We start from the raw sequence: 19373 nt of genomic DNA on the forward strand, positions 1-19373 counted from the left end.
AAACATAATGCTAATTTTCACCTTCAGGAAAAGGTTATTCTGCCATTTCTTGTGGCCATTAAGGATGGAACCTGCGATGTGGAGTCTATACAGCTGTCTCCTTTGCAGATATCTCTTGTCTTTTCTACGCTCCCTCCTCCTGTCAGTACCCTGTGATTTTTTTTTTTTTTTTTTGCAGTACGTGGGCCTCTCACTGTTGTGGCCTCTCCCGTTGCGGAGCACAGGCTCCGGGCGCGCAGGCTCAGTGGCCATGGCTCACGGGCCCAGCCGTCCCGCGGCATGCGGGATCCTCCCAGACCGGGGCACGAACCCGTGTCCCCTGCATCGGCAGGCGGACTCCCAACCACTGCACCACCAGGGAAGCCCCCCTGTGATGTTTTTGAAAAGTGCTTGGGTGCTCATTCTACTTGATGTACTCATTACTGCCAGTGAGGCCTCCTTTGACTGACAGCTGAGATGGAGCAAGTGAGTTCTGATTCGTATGCTTCAGTAGCTGTTGTACCGTAGGTCCTAGCCTGACAAATGAAGTAATCAGTGTAGTTTTGCAATGTGATGACCTGGAACCACAAATCCAGATTCACTCAAATGAATGAAACTGATTTTGATTTGCAATCCAAGAAAGTAAGGTTCCAGAATGTCAGCCATCTATTTCTTTCCCCTGGTCTTTAGCCAAGTTGTGATATGACTAGGATGGATTTTATTTAAATTCAATCTTGTTGAATCATAGTGGCAATAGTCAGAACCCAAGTGAATAATTTTTCTCTACAATAGTACATTCTTAGTGGATATAAGTGTGTTAAGTATTTGGCATGACTCAGAAAGAGATTTAGTTTTGATGTTTTGGAAGATAATATGCATTAAACATAAGGACACGTGTTCTCACAACTACTCTCTTATAACAGAGTTTCCCATTCCTCACTCTCTGTCTAGGAATCATATGCAGTCTTGAAACTATTTTTGGAGAAAGTAAGGGCTTCACTTTATATGTCCATGTGTAGTGCTGAGCAAGTCCACATCCTCTCATCTCCATATTTTTCACCGCTACTAAAAGGTATTGAGATCTATATACTCAGCTCCTCCTGAACGTTTATTGGGATCTGCTAGGCTAGTGGTTCTGGAATCTAGCTACATATGTAATATATGTAATATGGTTAATTTCTAAAAAAATAAAGTAAAAATCAATTCACAGAATCTGAGGCCTCCCTTTAGAGCCACTTTATGAGTATCTCTGGCGTAGATCCTGGTAATAGAAGTTTTTATAAAAGCACTGCATGTGACTTGAATGCAAAGCCAGATCTGGGAACTTCTGTTCTGGATTGACTGAGTGTCAATGCCCATTTGGTACAGTGGTTTCTCTTTGACCTTTCCAAATAATCTATAGTGGAGATGCCAGAAATCTCTGTTGTAATTCATGATTGATAGTGAGTTATTCATAAAATAGTTCTCTGGAAGTTTTATGATGTGGTTTACAATATAATTATAAGCTCTGCTTTTTATTCTGTTATTGTATCTTTGAAGTTTGGTATGTCTTGCATTAAAGCTACCTTTACAGAAGATTTTTTATTCCCTAAATCTTATATTTCAACAAATTTCTTCTCACCTTTACAAAAAAATCCTGATTTAAAAAATCATTTAAAGTATCATTGACACCAAAAGAAGATTAAAACTAAGATGAGATGAGTAAAAATTGATTTTTAATGGTGTCAAATCATTCTCTTTTGAATGAAGTAAAAGTTTAATTACTGTTTAGAAAGGACATGATGCATCTTATTACCATAGTGTATCATGTAATGAGAAATGTATCACCTACTATTAGAGACAACAAACTGAAACAGAATGCATATAAAGGGCACTTTAGCTGTCTGATTAAGTAGAATCTATTGATCTGTGTGTTTCCAACAAGCCCAGTATTTTGTCTCTATATCTCATGTAATGGTTCAGTATAATTTACTTTACAACTTCAATTCTCTATCCTTCACTACACTACTTGTTTTCAGAATTTATCTTTAGTTATCCGCCTCCTAGGTTCAGAACATCTTACTCTAAAAAAATCAGGAATTATTTTATATTAATTTATTGAATATGTACTCTGACTTCTAGCATTGTTAGAGGAAGAATTAATTATGTTAAGTAAAAGTTGGAAGTATCTCGTATAGAAACTGGTGTTATTTGTGTGTGAGTATGTGTGGGTGTGTATTTCAAGGGCTTATTTCCATTAGAAACTTGATGTGGGAAATATATATGTTAGGGTACCAACTTTGGGCCTATTTATCTTTGATTTGTTCTGAGTTTCTTAAGGTTACTGGCTAGTTTAAATACATTTGAAGACCGGGGCTGAATGAGATGATAAAATAACACCTTTTTATTTAGCAACACAATGTGATCTATATATTGAGTCTGGTTTTGGATTCTGATTTCTTATTTTATAGGGTCAAATGTCCTGATTTACCCTTTATATATCTCTTTGAACTACTCTTTGGTATATATGCAAATCTTGCATGCCAGCCACTTTGTTTTGGCATTTATCTACTAGTTGAATACTAAATGCTCCCACTCAAAGAGTACAGTACTCAAGAGAACTCTGGATAACATTTGGAATTTAGCTTACCTGTCATGAATATTCATTTTAATATGTAACCAGTCCACTTCAAGATTTGGACAGTAAAAGTACACTATTGTTCAGAAGGTTGTATAACTGAGGTGTCCACTTCCTTCTTTTTCCAGCTGAGTGTTCTTAAGTATGCTCAGTTAAACCCCAAAGTATAGGTAAAGCAGCCCAACACTATGACCTACTAGGCATCCAGCAGGTTGCTGCAGGAGAAATCTTTATGGAATAATGGAAGGAAGGATAGAACATCTACATAGGGGAAGGTTCCTACTCTCACTGAACAGCCGGAGTGTAGGGGCAACGACCCAGGGGATGTGAAGTTTCCATTCCTGCAAAGACCAATACTCAGCTAACAGTGTCCTGGCCAAGCATAGCTCTGGGCTACTCTAAATGTGTCCCTGCTGGTGGTCTTTCTCTCAGTTCACTGGACCCAATGGGGTGTCTGAGAATTCTCTGGAGTCAGAAATAAAGTTTAAAAAAAACCTTTGGATCCTGTGCCCTTCTTCACAGCACCTGGGTTTCTCTTTGTTTTAAATTTTATCCTTTTATTGCTTCCATAATAATCCTCAATATCCACAAGGAAATTCCTAATAACCCATTATACTTAGAACCCAAGTGGCAATAAAAAATTGGTTTATCCTCTCCTGGAGAGTAAGTAGGGTTCAAGCTTTAGAAAGATGATGCTTGATCTTGTAAGATATTTTCATTGAGGATGGATAATACCCACATTTGAGGATTAGTCAATTGGCTTCTTAATGTTAACATCCACAATGACAACAACAACAACCAAAGGAGAATAACTAGCTGGGTTTCATATTATAAAATAGGGTGAATAGTCTACACTCTGCAGCATTCAAACGAAGGATACATAGGACAATGAAAAATTATATAAATAGTCATTTCAATATGAAATAAATTACTAAAATAGGTACATTATAATAACTAGACATAAACTCCACTGGTACTTATTGTGTATCCTCTAGTGTCAGACTTACTCAAATACATTACTTAATGGTATTTACTCCTTACAAAATTCCTGTGAATTAGTTATTTTGAGACCCATTTTAAAGATGAGCACACCAAAGGCTAAGAGATGATAAATAGGTTGGCCTAAGGTCAGACAGTTATTACCAAGTGCTTTTAAAAATACTGTTCTAAAATTGGTATTTGAACCCAGTTTTTCTAGCTTGTGTTTAGTGCCCTTTCCATTATGCCACACTTAACATGTTATCCTGCTGTTCAGCTATCTAATATTAGGCGTTTGCTTCATTCTCTATATCTCTCTTCATATACACACGTACATACATACTTACATATTTCCAAATATGCCATGGAATCATATTATCATCAGAATATTGTAGCTGATGAGCCACAAACTCTGTGTCAGGTATGTTGGTCTTACTCCAGCTCCACATTCCTTTTCTTCCTACAAAAAGTAAAGAGTTCTATTCCACTTTTATTCCCCTAAATGAAGGTTTCCTAACCTCCACTTTATTGACATTTTGGAGAAGATAATTCTCTGTTGTGGGGAGCTGTCCAGTGCATTGCAGGATGCTTAGCAACATCTCTGGTCTCAGTCTACTAGATGTCAGTAGCACCAACCAGTGTGACAATCAAAAATGTCTCCATAATCACTGTCAAATGTCCTTCGGGAAGCAAAACTGTTCCCAATTGAGAATGACTGCTCTAAACTTAAAATGAAAGTAACTAAATAAAAGTGTAGTCCCTCTGCTCTGTTTCTTCCCTGCATATTAGAGACTTTAAGCAATTAGTTTATTTAGGCTTTGTATTAGAACAAATCAAGTTAGGCTGTGGTAACAAACGATGCCAAAATTGGCTTAACACAATGAACTGTTAGCTCTCTGGGCTGCTGTCCTCCCTGAGTTAGGTTACCATCCAGGTGACTTCAGCTCCTAGAAGCTCAGCATCCACATGTGCCTTCATACTCATTGCAGCAGGGAAAGAGAGAGTGGAAGATCATGCATAAGGTCTTAAGTATGTCCCTCTGAAGTCACACTGGTCACTTCAGCTTACGTTTTAGCGACAAAAGCAAGTCATGTGGCCATATCTAACTTTGAGGCGGAGAGGAAGTTTAGTCCTCCATACTTGAAAGGGGATACGTGGGAACACTGGTGAGCATCCGTGATGCCTGCCATCATCATCTAAGGACTATTGTCTGAATGCCCTGTAATGTACCTAGTAAGGTTCTAGGTTACATGAATCAAGTAAAGTTTGAAATAGATTATTCATCTATTAGTTCTGGAGAGAATGTATGCATGTGAAATAATCAGTGAACAAGACAACATATACCATATGCAACAGATTATAACGTGTTCAATTTATATATTAATTTGGGAAATATTTACATTTTTAAGATACTTATATTTTATGATTTTAAGTCTTGCAACTAAAGAGCATGGTATATCTTTTGGGTTCTGGGACCTAATTCCAATGTACGGGGTAGGGAGTGTTCTCACATATCCAAGCAATTCTCCAGAGACCAGCTTGGTGTCCTGCAGTTCAATTCAATTCTGACACTACCTACCTACAGACAGCATCAGATTCCACAGGTTAAGTGTTCAGTCACACAAGACCCAGCCCCCAACCTACCTTCAGAAGCCAGTCACAAACCCAGGTTGTTACCCGTGTTTCTGATTGACTGGCTACGGATTGGAGATTCCCCATACCTCTCCTTAAACTTGAGTTTGATTAATTTTCTAGAACAGCTCACAGAACTCAGATAAACATTTTACTTCCTAGATCACCAGTTTATTATTAAAGGATGTAACTCAGGGACAGTCAGGTATAAGAGACACCTAGGGGAAGCATGGGGAAAAGGGCAGGGCCTTCTCAGTTCCACGTGTTCACCAACCTGGAGGCTCTACAAACCCTGTTCTTTTGGGTTTTTATGGAGACTTCATTTCATAGGCATGGTTAATAAAATCATTGGCCAAAGGTGACTGATTCAACTTCCAGCCCCTCTCCCCTCCCAGGAGGTCAGGGGGTGGGATGAAAATTCCAACTCTCTAATCACAAGGTTGGTATCCCCTGGCAACCAGCCTCCATGCTTAGGTGTATTCCAAAAGTTACCTCATTAACAAAAGACACCATTACAGCTCTCATCACTTAGGAAATTTCAATGGTTTTAGGAGCTCTGTGCCAGAAATGGTTATGAAGAGCAAATATATATTTCTTATTATAAATCACAATGTCACAGTATGTCTCTCTATTTGTTTGTTGTTGTTTTCATAATGTCCTCTAATAAAATTTTATAGTGCTTTCTGGTTAAAGGTATTCCTAGATGTTTTATAATTTTGTTTTCTTTGGGGTTTTTGTTTTTTGTTTTGTTTTGTTTTGCGGTACACAGGCCTCTCACTGTTGTGACCTCTCCCGTTGTGGAGCACAGGCTCCGGACGCGCAGGCTCAGTGGCCATGGATCACGGGCCCAGCCGCTCCGCGGCATGTGAGAGCTTCCTGTACCGGGGCATGAACCCGCGTCCCCTGCATCGGCAGGCGGACTCTCAACCACTGCACCACCAGGGAAACCCTTGTTGTTATTTTTGAATGAAATTTTCCCTGCTCCTCCCATTCTATTTCTACCTGGCTATTGGTAGTACAGAGAATGGTTGCTTGATTTTTTTATATTTTCCTTCATCCAGATATCTTAATCTTAATACTTTTAATATTTTTCATAGCTTTTGTAGTTTAATCTCTTTTTCAGAGTTACATTTCCTCTTCTTACATTGTAGCATTAGATGAATCATACAATGTTGTTATTAATGGAAATAAACTTTACTTTGTTTTTATTTAAAAGAATATTATTGATTATTAGTTTCTGTTAATCTCATACTATTCGAAATTTTTGTATAGAGTTTTAAACAGGAATGAATGCTGAATTTTAACACATATTTTCCAGAATTAATCATAGGAGTTTTACACTTAATTTGTTAGTATTTGAAATATGTTGATGAGTTTCTTAATATTGAACCACATATACATTCCTGGAATAGGTATAACTTGGTGGACTTACTTTAATATATTGATAGATTTGGTTTGCTAATGCTTATTTTCTGGCATTCTAGTTAATTGAATTATTTGTTTCCCCCAAAACACCACCACCAGTATTTCAGTCTTTTGATAATAATATTGGTTCTCATATTCTTAATACAGCTTTTCCTGTTCCAGCTTTAAAGGTTAATTGCGTTTTAATACTACATGTGTTATGCAGCTCCTATAACACCAACAATAGTAATAGTTGACTCCATGCGTTCTTATTAGAATTCTACCAAATATCTGGCTGGGTAGTTGCCCTCGCCAAGTGGAACATGTAACCATCAAACTGAAGCATGAACTGGGGATTACGGCTGTAATGAATTTCCAGACGGAATGGGATATTGTACAGAATTCCTCAGGCTGTAACCGCTACCCAGAACCCATGACTCCTGACACTATGATTAAGCTGTATAAGGAAGAAGGCTTGGCCTATATCTGGATGCCGACACCGGATATGAGCACTGAAGGTAAGCATGAGAAGGAGCTTTCTGGCTCCTCGTTGAATGTTTCAAAGAAGCGCTTGCTGGTTTTTCTCCTGTCTGTCTGTCTATCTGTCTGCCTATCTACCTACCTACCTTGCTGTCTATAATTGAATGACCTAAACGTAAATGACAGATATGGAATAAATATAAGGTTTTTGGTTTAATATATTTAATATATATATCTTTTGACACCTTGGCTAAGATTCTGTTTAACATGGGTCTTTTGATTTATTTATTCATTAAACATGTATTTACTGTGTATCAACTATGTGTGGGACCCTAGGCTGGTGGTTGGGAATACAACGGTGAGGAAAAGCAGGCACAACTCCTGTCCTCATGGAGCTTCTAGTTCTATAGGGCAGACAAGCGTTAATCAAATGACTACCAATAGAGTTGTAAAGCTATGATGAGTTTTTGGTTAGAAAGATACATAGATGTTGCTATGAGAGCCTAGGCCTACAAATCAGACCTAGGGAGAAGGGCCAGAGAAGGTTTTCTTGGGTGTGTTTGAGCTGAGATCTGAAGCGGGGGTTGGCACGGGTGAGGTGGGAAAGAGGCTTCCAGGCAGAGGGAGCAGCTTGGGAAGAATCCCCTTTGCAGGAGAGCACAGAGTGTTGGAGGAGCTGAAAGAAGGCCAGTGTGGCTGCAGGGCTGGGAAGGAGGGAACAGAATCTTGCAGGATTTGGGGCACAATAAGAACTTTAGATGGTATCCTAAAGCAGTGAGAAGCAGTTGAAAGGGCGGGAGGCTGAGAGATGTCAAGTTAACTTTTTTTTTCCCTCTAAAAGTGCCCTTCGTTTGCAGTGTAGAGAATGTCGGAGTGGGCCCCAGCCGATCTGGGGACGCCGGTTAGGAGGCGACTGCAGTAGGTAAGGTGAGAGAGAACGCAGCTCAGGGCAGGGTGGCAATAGTGATGCTTCATTTACTGCACAAACACTGGCTGAGCGTGTCTTTGTGAAGAGGGAAGTAGGGTGTGACATGGATGCTGCCAGGGAAACAGAGATAAATAAGGCACACTTTTTTTTAAAATTTATTTATTTAATTAATTTATTTTTGGCTGTGTTGGGTCTTCGTTGCTGCACGCAGGCTTTCTCTAGTTGCAGCGAGCGGGGGCTACTCTTCGTTGCGGTGCGTGGGCTTCTCAGTGCGGTGGCTTCTCTTGTTGTGGAGCACGGGCTCTAGGTTCCCAGGCTTCAGTAGTTGTGGCACGTGGGCTCAGTAGTTGTGGCTCGTGGGCTCTAGAGCGCAGGCTCAGTAGTTGTGGTGCACGGGCTTAGCTGCTCCGCGGCATGTTGGATCTTCCCGGACCAGGGCTCGAACCCTTGTTCCCTGCAATGGCAGGCGTATTCTTAACCACTGCGCCACCAAGGAAGCCCAAGGCACACTTTTGTTCTCATGGTACGAGGCAGTAAGGCAAGTTCAAAACTAATTATAGTAGAAAGAAGAATGTGATGAGAGGGATGAGCCCTGCGCACTAAGAGGGTTATAGCGTGGGAGGTGCTCTTTTACGGAGGAGCGCAGGGAGGCTACATGAGTATCCTGGGATTTGAGGTGGGCGTAGAAGGTCCAGGTAGAGGGAGAAAGAGCATGCCAGGTGGAAGAAACAACCGAGGCCCAGAGGCATGGTATTTTAGAGGAACGATCTGTATTTCAGCCTGGCTGTGGAGGAGGGTTCTTGTTTGTAGAAAGGAGTGGAGCCAAGAGAACAAGTTACACGAATAATATCAACCAGATGTCAGCAGGGGGCAGCAGAGAGCTATGGACTGGTGCAGGCTGAGGGAGTTTGGTGAACTGCTATTCTGGGGGAAAGAAGGAAGACAGTGATGGCCAGGGAGGAAGCGTCTCTATCAGTAGCCCTCTTCCCCGCAAAGTACATTATGTATCAAACACTCTTCTCAGCAATTTCATACATTAACTCATTTAATTCTCAAGACAAGAGTCCAGGCAGATGTTGTAGTTATCTGCATTTTGCAGAGGAAGGGAATGAGGTACAAAAAAGTTAAGTAACCTGGCCTATGTCATAGAGCAGAGACACAGCCTGGATTTCAACCCAGGCAGTCAGGCTCAGAACATTGCTCCTGGCACCATATGATGAAGCTTCTCTACATGCTCACGTGGACTCTTCATGCACTTTCTGCAGACCACCACCTGCACTTTCAGTCTGTCATGTACATTGTCAGCTGGAGTTAGACAAAGTCATGAGTTTCCAGGGGAGTAGCTTGTCACCCCAGAGTGTCCCAGGACCTTGGCCATCTTGGCTCTTAATGAATCTTTATGGTCCTCCTGGCCGGGTTAGACCCCTTCGTGGGTCAGTCTGAACTGAACTGTCACTGGGGATGTATAATTTTTCTTCCTGAAGAAGGAGATAGTTTGGTTTCTCTTCTTGGTAATTAATGCTAATCCAGAGGAGCTTGATTCAACTGCAAGAGCTCTGTCTTTTTTCAAGGAATTAAAAAAAAAAACCCACCAAATAAGCACAGAAGAGCACTGGTCGAATCTAGGTCATATTTGCCCTGTCCAGTTTGTTTCTCTGGTTTCAAAATGGAGAAGGTCGTTAGGACAGTGTGCCTGTAGCTTCTTGGGAGTGTTTTGATTTTCGCTTCTTTGGTTGTCATCTTGGAGCATTGTTATCCTGTTGGAGTAGGATGTGAGATGAAGCTCAGAGAAGTTGAGATAAATATGCCCTGCTCCACCCCATGCACTGATTCTCCAAAACCCTGCTGACTGATAGGCAATTTGCTTGATAGTTTGGGAATATACAGAAGCCTGATGGAAAATTCTACCTCCAAAGACCTGCTGTAATGGTATTAAAACCTTTGTCGGTGGGGGAGGAGGGTTACAGAGTCACCAGTCATACAACGGAGCGTCTTCCACCCTGTGGCACTTTGGAAACATGAAATGGCAGCAAAATGAAAGCTCCCACTTGAAAAAGGCCAAACCCCAAGACTAAATAAAGGGTTTCTTTGGTTCAGCAGAACCTCGGGGAGTAATCAAAGAGTTAACAGCACTCCTGCGTCGCCGAGGAATTTCTGACCAACAGATCAATCTCTGTGGTCACAACATTAGCACAATGAACACACAGATTAATTCAGCTGAATATTTTTAGAACTCTAGAGAAAAATCCATCTGGAAGTGTTTTGAGCCGCAACATAATGCTGTCAGATAAAGTCTGAGAAAGAAGACAGTCTGTTAGGCCTGACTGTCACCACGGGTTGTCACAGACCTGGTACAGTCAATTGTGCCATCGATTCTTTCTCTTGTACTTTTTGTCATATGCAGTGGGACTGGGGTTGTTTAGGTTTTTCCTTTTCTTTTCTTTTTTTTTTTTTAATTTTGATTTGTGTCTTTCACCTGAGGAACAAAAAGCTCCCAAATCTAGCACTCACCTGAAAACATAAAATCTGTTCATTAAAAGTCAGTTTTCCTTCACACGGGAAGTACTCAGATTGGGTTTTGACCTCTGTAAGTGCAGTGCTGTTTATAACAAATGGTTTACCCTTGTCTCCCAAATGGGTTAACATGCTCCCCAGAGCCACCCACTTGTGGTCACAGTCTTAGTGCTTTCTCTGACTCAGCACGCTAAATTCAGTGCTGCCATGAGGCGAAGACACTGGCCTTGGAGCCTCACCGCCGGGGCTTGAGCCTTATCGCCATCATGTGATACGGGCAGGCTTGTTCCTGCACTTGGAAAATAGGGAATAATAATTGCAGACTTACACAATTATAACAATAGAATAAAATAACTGATATGAAAGTGCTTTCACAATTCCAAAGTTGGGACTATAATATTAGTGCCAAGTTCTTCAGTTTCTACCAAAGGGCGTTTCAGTTAACATAGACCTTATCAATATTAAGGAAAAGAAAATATGCTCAAATAAAATAGTAATATATTCAGCCATAAATCTGCCTCTGGATTAAGAAAGGAAAGACATGTGTGTGTGTGTGTGTGTGTGTGTGTGTGTGTGTGTGTGTGTGTGTTGGAAGGCTGGAAGTTGTGCCAGGAATGATTTCTTTCAGGGTCAGACTTAGGTCAACCTCAGCTATCTTTAAGGACTCCCCACTCCCACTTATTTCAGGCCCCCTCATGCCTCAGGCTGCCCCACCATGCCCTTGTCCCCTTTCTCACCTGTGCTTGCTTGCTCATTACATGTTTTCAGGTAGCTTTTAATCATTCCAGAGTTGGATTAGCCTGGAGGAGATGTGGACCAGAAATTTAGATAAGAGGGGTCTCAGACTGTCTCAGATCAAATCGGTATTAATGGGTTTTTTTACATTGTTTTAATTCATGTATTTAATGAGTGTTTATTGAGCATCTGTGGAGAGTCAAGGCCTGTTTTAAATTCCAAAGTAAGAATCACAGATGGTAGAGTGTTTTGTTGGACCTGCACAGGCTTTAAAAATTTCAACTTAGTTGCCAACACTTAAAATTTGGAATATTTTACCTTAAAAAATCAGTGGTTCTCTTTTGCCTTGGGGTGTTATTGTTTATAAAAATGGAAACATTTTATCAAATTAAATTCTATATGGAGCCTAAATATATGAAACATAAAAATTAGGGGATCTGGTTGACACTGGCTTTACTGTGTGAGCCCTGACCCTGGGGACCGTCTTGTGATTCCTTGGTGGGTTACGTATTAGCTCAAGCTCCCTAGAATGGGTTTTCAAGCAGAAGGACATGCGCCTGTAGGGCACAGATGGCCCCTCTAGGGTAGGAGCAGAAGTGCTGAATCCCACGGAGGGTGTTACTGTCCCACAGGAGTGAGAGCCGCAGCATGACCAGGTAAGTGGGGGGGCAGGGACTGACTGAAAATTCAGATTGACAGCATAGTGGCCAGCAAGTGCCATTGACCAGGTAGGTTAGAGAAGGACAGTAGTACAGAGGTTAAAACCAGAGGCTTTAGAATCTGGATGGCTGGGTTGGAGGTGGCCATTAGGGAGTAACCTTGGGCAAATCTCAGATACAACTGAGGATAATAATAGTACCAACCTCATAGCTCTCGAGAGGTAGCTATAAAGGAGCTATTGCACACAGAATGCTTAGATCAGTGCTTGGCAAGTAGAAAAGGCTCAGTACGTGTTAGCTGTCATCAATCAAAACAGAGTCAAAGTAAAGGAGGGCTCCAGCTGAAGCCAGGCTGAGAGGGGTGGGCCCCGTAGATTGACTGCTTCTCTGGTGCTCCTTTTTATTCTTTATTCATTCTTTATGCTATTTAAATAATTGTTTGACAGTTCTTAAGTGGGATGGCTGCGTGATTCTAGGAGAAGACCACTGGTGGGTGAGACCTGTGTTTAAACTGGGAGCCTTCTGGAGTTTCCACGTGGCAGCTGACATTTACATTCCAGGATTATGCATCTGAGCTCACTGAACCTTAAACTAACACAAATCCCTTTTCAACTTCTAAACTGTGTACATACCTGTTGAAGAATCTTTTACAGATAAAAAGGAGAGGGGGAGATACTAGGTCATTTTGGCCATTTGGTGCGGACCCTTCCTTGGGGAACCTCTGGCCATAATGAAGGTCAGCGGAAGGGATCCTGATGGGTCCGTATAGACGTGGCCGGGGCAGGCTGGCTCCACTGATGCTGCAAAAGCTGAGCATTGACTCTGGGACTCTGCAGCAGTTCCTCCTGCAAATGTCCACTGTGGTTTACTTGTGTATTTGGCATTTGATGAAAACCCATATTAAAAATATTTATGTTTATTTCCTGGCAATGAACATGGTAACTGTAGAGGCAGCCCTAACAGGGAACTTGAAAAGTGATGCCAGCTGTAGCAGAAGCCGGAGTGACCCAAGCTTCCCAGATCCGTCACTGGTAGTTCCCTTCCTGGACAACATCACTTAAAGTAAACCTCTAACATGCCCTCAGTGGAACAAAAGCTGTGCCCTTGAACAGGCCTCACCCTTATCAGCAGGGCCACTCAAACAGACCTTGGAGGTTCTGCCCCCTCTGATCCCTTAACTCCAATGGTGGACCAAATAAACAGTCCTTTCCCTGAGACATACAGTGAGACACCTCTCTGGTACATATGGTGTCTTCTGCCTTGTTACATCTCCAGAGATACTTACTGCCTCTAGGAGAGGGCCATGAGTAACTGACCGAATGGCAGGCCCACCTAGCTGTAACCTCAGAACACCCTGCAACCAAGCACAGAAGCATAGATCAATTAAAGTCTATGGCTCAGTTTGGACTCTCAGAAATCAATCAAGGCTTGGAGCTGGTGTGTCTCCAATTCAGATGCCTTCAGGGACAAGGCAGGGAACATGAAAGTGTGGCAACAGGTACTGGCAAGAGATGGAGCTTCAGGCACTTCAAAGTGTGCTTTGCCTCAAGCATTCCTGTTAAAAGCATCTCTAAACTGCCGCCTGGGGCCTTTAGATCCCTTAGTCAGAGGCAGTAACAGAGCACCAGGAGCAACTAGAATATTATCTGGCTTCCATATAGATCTCCTGCTCTGATCCCAGAGCAGGCTGAGCCTGAAGCTAAGTGCCAGCCCCCTCCCACCCCCTGCCCCAGCAGGGAGGTGACTTCAGGCCACAGTGGGATTTTGGTAACTCTCTCCTTCTAAGGTGGTGGTGCCTGATTGCAATGTGTTGTGTTGGTCCCTACAAGGCATTTAAAAAAAGGACATCTAAGGAAAGTCTAAACTTACTTGAGCAGCTCTCATGGGAGAATTCCAGGCCTCATGAAATCATTTGAGGGAGGGGTTTCTCCCACCTCTGCCACCAACAGGATGGCAATGTGAGGGCTGGACAGGGCATTCTCTGTGGCCCTCAGAAGATCGCCCCAGGACTGTGGTGTCTCCATGTGGTTGAGGACAGAGAGCAGCTGGAGTATGTGAGGTCATAGCACAGAGTTTTCATCCAGGACTCTGTATAGTTTCCGGCTTTAATCGCTTCTTGAAGTAATTTATAATGACCATCCTCCACTCTCCAAAAAACTCCACTAAATTCATTTTGCTCTGAGAATCTGTGAGCAGGAGAAGCTCCAGGCATACAGGATTTTGCTGGTTTTAGGGGGCTGTCTGTCACTAGGATGATGAAAAGGGCCTGAGTCCAACGAGCCTCAGCAGAGCATTGTATATCCTGTCTCAGTGTGATGAGGGGAAGACATTGGATCCTCTAATCATCAAGATAGTAGCCACAGAGCAGCAACACCTATAATCATAATTGCACAGTAAAGGAGAAATTGAATCAGTTTTAATACACACTACGTCGTGAGGGGATACATGAATGACTGGCTATCCCACATGTATCAGTTAATAAGTTAGCCATTTCACTGGACAAATTAAAATTAGCCTATGTTGAAAGAGTCAGATTGACTCCTTTAACCAATATGGACTAACTGTTTTGGATTTACCTGGAAGATCCTTTTGGATTAAAGGAAATTCAGGTGACAGGACCTGTGAGCTTCTCTTTGAAATCCTTTAAACCTCTGCCCAATCTGTACAGACCATTCTGATGGATGTAAAAATCCATTCTTCTGAGGATAGGCGGTAGTGAAAAAATTATCTTTGAAGGGAGATTTGCACGGATGCAGACATCATTCAAAGGAAAATCAAGTGAAGATTCAGAGCTGACCTATTGCCTCTGGCTGCTCTTTCCACTTTCTAATCAGCAGGTTTTGATATTGTCTCACCTCTCCTTTCAAAACAAAGGAGTGAAGCAAGCTCCGACATCCCTGCCCCTTCCGCCAAAACACTGTGATTCCTCGGTGCGCTGGAGGAGTGACTGTGAGCGGCAACACGGGCTTCACTTCTCACTGGTCTGTGCTGTGCTCTCTCAATCCCAGGCCGCGTCCAGATGCTGCCACAGGCGGTGTGTCTCCTCCACGCGCTGCTCGAGAACGGACACACCGTGTACGTGCACTGCAACGCCGGGGTGGGCCGCTCCACCGCCGCCATCTGCGGCTGGCTCCAGTACGTGCTGGGCTGGAATCGCAGGAAGGTGCAGTACTTCCTCGTGGCCAAAAGGCCGGCTGTGTACATTGATGAAGACGCCTTGGCCCGGGCAGAGGAAGACTTTTATCAGAAATTTGGGAAGGTTCGGTCTTCCATATGCAGTGTATAGGTGATGGATCTGCGTCAACTACCTTCTGGTTCCCTTATGAAGCCTGGAGTGATGCTTGTAAATGACCTAGAAACCAAGAGTCTTCCTCAACTGGAAAGGCGGGTCTTGGCTTCTCCGCTGACCTGCCTTCTTTAGTCTGGCACTGACTTCTGGTTACGCTTTGGTTGAGCTGTATCTTCTTTGGAATATTTTACAAAGGAAGCTGTAACTGGCACGCAAGAAAAGTCCACAAGCAGCTGGACTGTGCAGTGTGGTTCTGGCATCAGACAGAAAGTGAATGGGTGCAGTTCTGTGCCTGCAGGCGGCTCGGCCCCTGCAGCATGGTGGCTGCTTTGCAGTACTGTGAATGCACGACTGCCCTTGCTTGTTGCGTTGTGACTTGGCTTGAGGAAGAAAAGGTTGGGAGTTATGTAGATGGCATCACTGTGTGTGTCCATGCACACACACACACACACACACACACACACGTACATACATGCACAGCTTTTCTGCTGAACTGAGATGGAATTATAAAGTAAGAGAGTTGGTCATTTGACCAAAGAAGGGAATAAGGGTGGGTGGGAGCCTAGGCTATGATAAAGTAAGAGCCTCATATGACCCAAAGCGATGACTTTCTAGATTTTTTTTTGCATTCTGCTTCATGGTTGTTAAAATGTGTTCCAAGGCCTCACCTTCCATCTCTACTCACAACCCTGTGTGACAGCCTCAGAAGCATTATTATCTCTATTTGTTTTAGCTGAGGCTCTGGAAGCAGAGGGAGCATGCCCAAGGTCTCATGGCTGGTGAGGGACAAGCTGGAGTTTATCACCCAGGTTTATTTGACTCAGTGCTTTTTCAACACAACCTGTGGTTTTGCCAGCACAAAGTTCAGTCTCTGTCAGAGGAAGGTCGATTTTTTTGCAGCAGTTTTACAGTAAGAAATGGAACAGCATTCTGATCAGTTACCATAGAATTCAGGAAAGTAGTTTTCCTAATTTAAACCATGGGGGCTGCCTCAAGGCCAGAGTGGCCTGAGCCATACATAGCTCACAAGAGGAGCTGTATTCCCAAAAGAGCCCCAAGTGCCAAAGTCCACAGACAATTGTTCCACAGTTTAGGAGTGATCCTGCGTTATTCCTCAGTTTAATACAAGACACAGTTACTGTGCCTCCAGACTATGCAGCTCACTATCCTGGGTTCTATAGGAAATATAAAGATTAGTAAGATGTTGTCTTCAAAAAGCTCATAGCCTAGAAAAAGCCCTATGTTCAATCAGGTGCACTGCAGGATTGAACTAGTAATGATTTGCCGGAATACGGAAGGGGAAGTAACTTTTATTGAGTACTTCTTATGTGCTAGATGCTTTAAATCTTATTTAATGTAATCTTCATGGTACCTTATGAGGGAGATTTTATTATCTCCATTATATAGATGAGGAAACTAAGACTCAGAGAGATTAAATCAACTGTCCTCTATCACATGGTGAATAAATAGATGAAATAAGATACAAAACTAAGTTTGTCTGACTCAGCCCGTACTTTTTCTGTTAAACTAAAATGCTTATTTATTTTTCTCCTCCTCCTTTTCTTCCATCAACATTTATTGATAGATATGAGAGACTCTGATTTAGGAAGCATGGGTATAAGAAGGATGAAAGGTAAGTCCCAGTGGAGTTCAGAGGAGGGAGAGGCATCTTATAACTGGGACTCAAAGGAAATGGCATTTAATTTGGGCAGAGAAGGCTATACAGGACACATGTATCCTACAATTTTACAAAGTTAAATTTATAAGCCAGGATTAGGTAATGTGAAGTCTAGTTCTCTTGCTAAAAATAAGTAGAAATAACTATGGTATTCGAGTAACCCATAGTCATAATGTGCTATGTAAAATTTAATCTTAAAAATGGAATATTTCTAACTAATTATATAAATGTGTGTGTGAGAATTTCTTTAATGTCTACAAAGTCCAGCTACGTAACCTCCACCATAGAAAGACTTTTTTGCGGTGGATTTTCCCCTTTTTTGCTTTGATAGACAAAATCAGTTTAGGCTATTGAAAATGTTTTGGAAAAACTTCTCATCCTCAGTGAATGGAATGTCCAATGTATTTCAAAATCACCTGCAACTTTTGCTAAATAAAAGCATTAAAAATGACCTCTGTGTACAGGATTTTTTTTAATGTTGTTAATTTAGTCTGAAATCCAGAAGAACAAACTGTGTTTCCTTATTTATTAAAAGAGGCATTCGGCTGAGCTAGATTGTTTTTTTCCTTATCACTCTCATTAGCTGATCAAAATTGGCAGTTACAGGACAAAAGAAAGTCAAAGGTGAGGGCACCACAAAGAAGTGAGGATGGAAAGCTCAGGAGTGTGTCAGAGAAAATCAAAGCAGATATTGTGCCGTTAGCTGCTTGTCACTGGCGTTAACAAAACTTTCCAGTCACAGATTTTTCAAAGAACAACATAAGATCTCACTCAGGGTAAAGAGATGTCCCAATAAGTTTACTTTCTTTTAGACTTGAAACATTATCCATCAATTATTTTGTGTGCTAATGTTAGGAAAAATTTAAGAAAAGAAACACTCTTTTGACCAACATTAAGGTGTGGGTGAAAACCACTTGGCTTGGCCTAAGAAATAATGATGAAAGAATGTGGTTAGGACTTTGGAACCTATAAAGAAGTAATGAAAGGAAACATCGAGGACAAGCTAGCTAGGAAATGAGAACTTCCACACATGAAAGAATACTGAATAGCTAAACGTAGAGTTAGTTTGATCAAAAGTTAAAACTGAAAGTATCATTGGAGATAATCTGTTTAATTGCTTTATTTTCCAGAGGAGCAAACTAAGTTTCAGAGACCTCAAATGACTCTTCCTGCCACAAAAAGCTTTAGTTGAGGGCGGTGGAAAGGGATGAGCTAGGGAGATAGGTCAGGAGATTTACTGCGGTATTGAGGGGTCCTAGGAAAGTTCATGGGAGTGAGAGCAGACAGTATTAGTTAGTGGGGAAGCGTTGGTGGGAAGATTAATGGAAACTAGAGTAAGTGGAAGAAAAGTGGCTAAAATGAGAAAAAGCAAAGGGCAGCGAAATTTCCCCAAGAAGAAAAAGCAGGTGGTTTCTTTCATAGCGATACTATTGGGGGAATTGAGAAGGAAGATGTGTGTGTAGAAACAGGCAATTAGGGTCAGTTTTATGTTCCCAGGATAGAGGGTCATGCTCAGTATCCATCTATAATACTTCTCTTTGGGACTAGATCACAGTAGGAAAAGGGACCAGTTTGATGTAATGTGCTGACCAAATAGAGGGGAGGGATGCACAGAGGTTTATTACCTGCTGGGAAAAAGAGAAAATCTGATAGGAGATGGGACCAAGAATAAAATGGGAAGGACTGATGAAGCTACCTCTCATCACAACAACAATAATAATAAAGGGAAGAAGAAGAACAACAATAACAACTTTGTTCTTTCCTTCCCCAATTACTCCAGCACTCTTTCCCAACTCAGTTAATGGAAACATGCTTCCAGAGTCTCAGGTTCAAACCTCAGAGACATTCTAAACTCCATTCTTTCTTTCAAACATCACATTTAATCCATCAGGAAAACCTGTCACCTCTCCTGTTAAAATATCTATAGCCTGACTATGTTTTACCTCTTCCCCCAAACCACCCTAGGTAGAGCCACCATGATCTCTAGACTGGACTTCAGAAACAGCCTCCTACCTGGTCTGCCTGTGTCTTGCCTTCCCTCTCCCTCTGCCTCTACCATTCTCATACAGTGGCCAGGGTCCTCTAAAAATGTATGTCAGATCATATCATTCCCATGTTCAAAACCTCCAAAGTCTTGCCATGTCACTGAAAATAAAAGCCAAAGACCTCTAGGGACCTACACAACCTGGTCCCCTGTCATGTCTCTGACCTTACCTCCTACAGCTTTCCACCTCACTCTGCTCTCCCCGCACTGGCCTTCTTGCTCTTTGCTTATTCCATGAAGGCTCCTATTTCAGGGCACTCGCACTTGCTCTTTTCTCTGCCTGGAATGGTCTTTTTCCAGGTGAGCACATGCCTCACTCCCATCCCTCCTCCAGGGATGGCTCTCTGGACCACCCTACTGAAAACTGCCACACCCAATCCCAGCCCTCCCTCTTCTCATTCTCTGCTTCATTTCTCTTCATGGAACTTACTACTGG

At 42.2% G+C, this 19373-nt stretch overlaps 1 protein-coding gene across 2 annotated transcripts in view; it reads left to right on the forward strand.

Annotated features, from left to right (window-relative positions):
- Positions 1 to 15725, forward strand: part of EPM2A (EPM2A glucan phosphatase, laforin) — a 69645-nt gene extending 53920 nt beyond the window's left edge. The window contains exons 3-4 of one of the 2 annotated variants that reach the window (XM_060114938.1): positions 6887 to 7128; positions 14935 to 15725. In XM_060114938.1, coding sequence (XP_059970921.1) covers positions 6887 to 7128; positions 14935 to 15212 — 520 coding nt within the window. In that variant the 3' untranslated portion in view covers positions 15213 to 15725. The remainder of the gene's footprint in view (positions 1 to 6886; positions 7129 to 14934) is intronic. The other variant, XM_060114941.1, reaches the window with a different exon arrangement.
- Positions 15726 to 19373: the final 3648 nt, after the last annotated feature.

This window comes from Mesoplodon densirostris, chromosome 12 (assembly GCF_025265405.1).
Source record: "Mesoplodon densirostris isolate mMesDen1 chromosome 12, mMesDen1 primary haplotype, whole genome shotgun sequence".
Classification (NCBI taxonomy): Eukaryota; Metazoa; Chordata; class Mammalia; order Artiodactyla; family Ziphiidae; genus Mesoplodon; species Mesoplodon densirostris.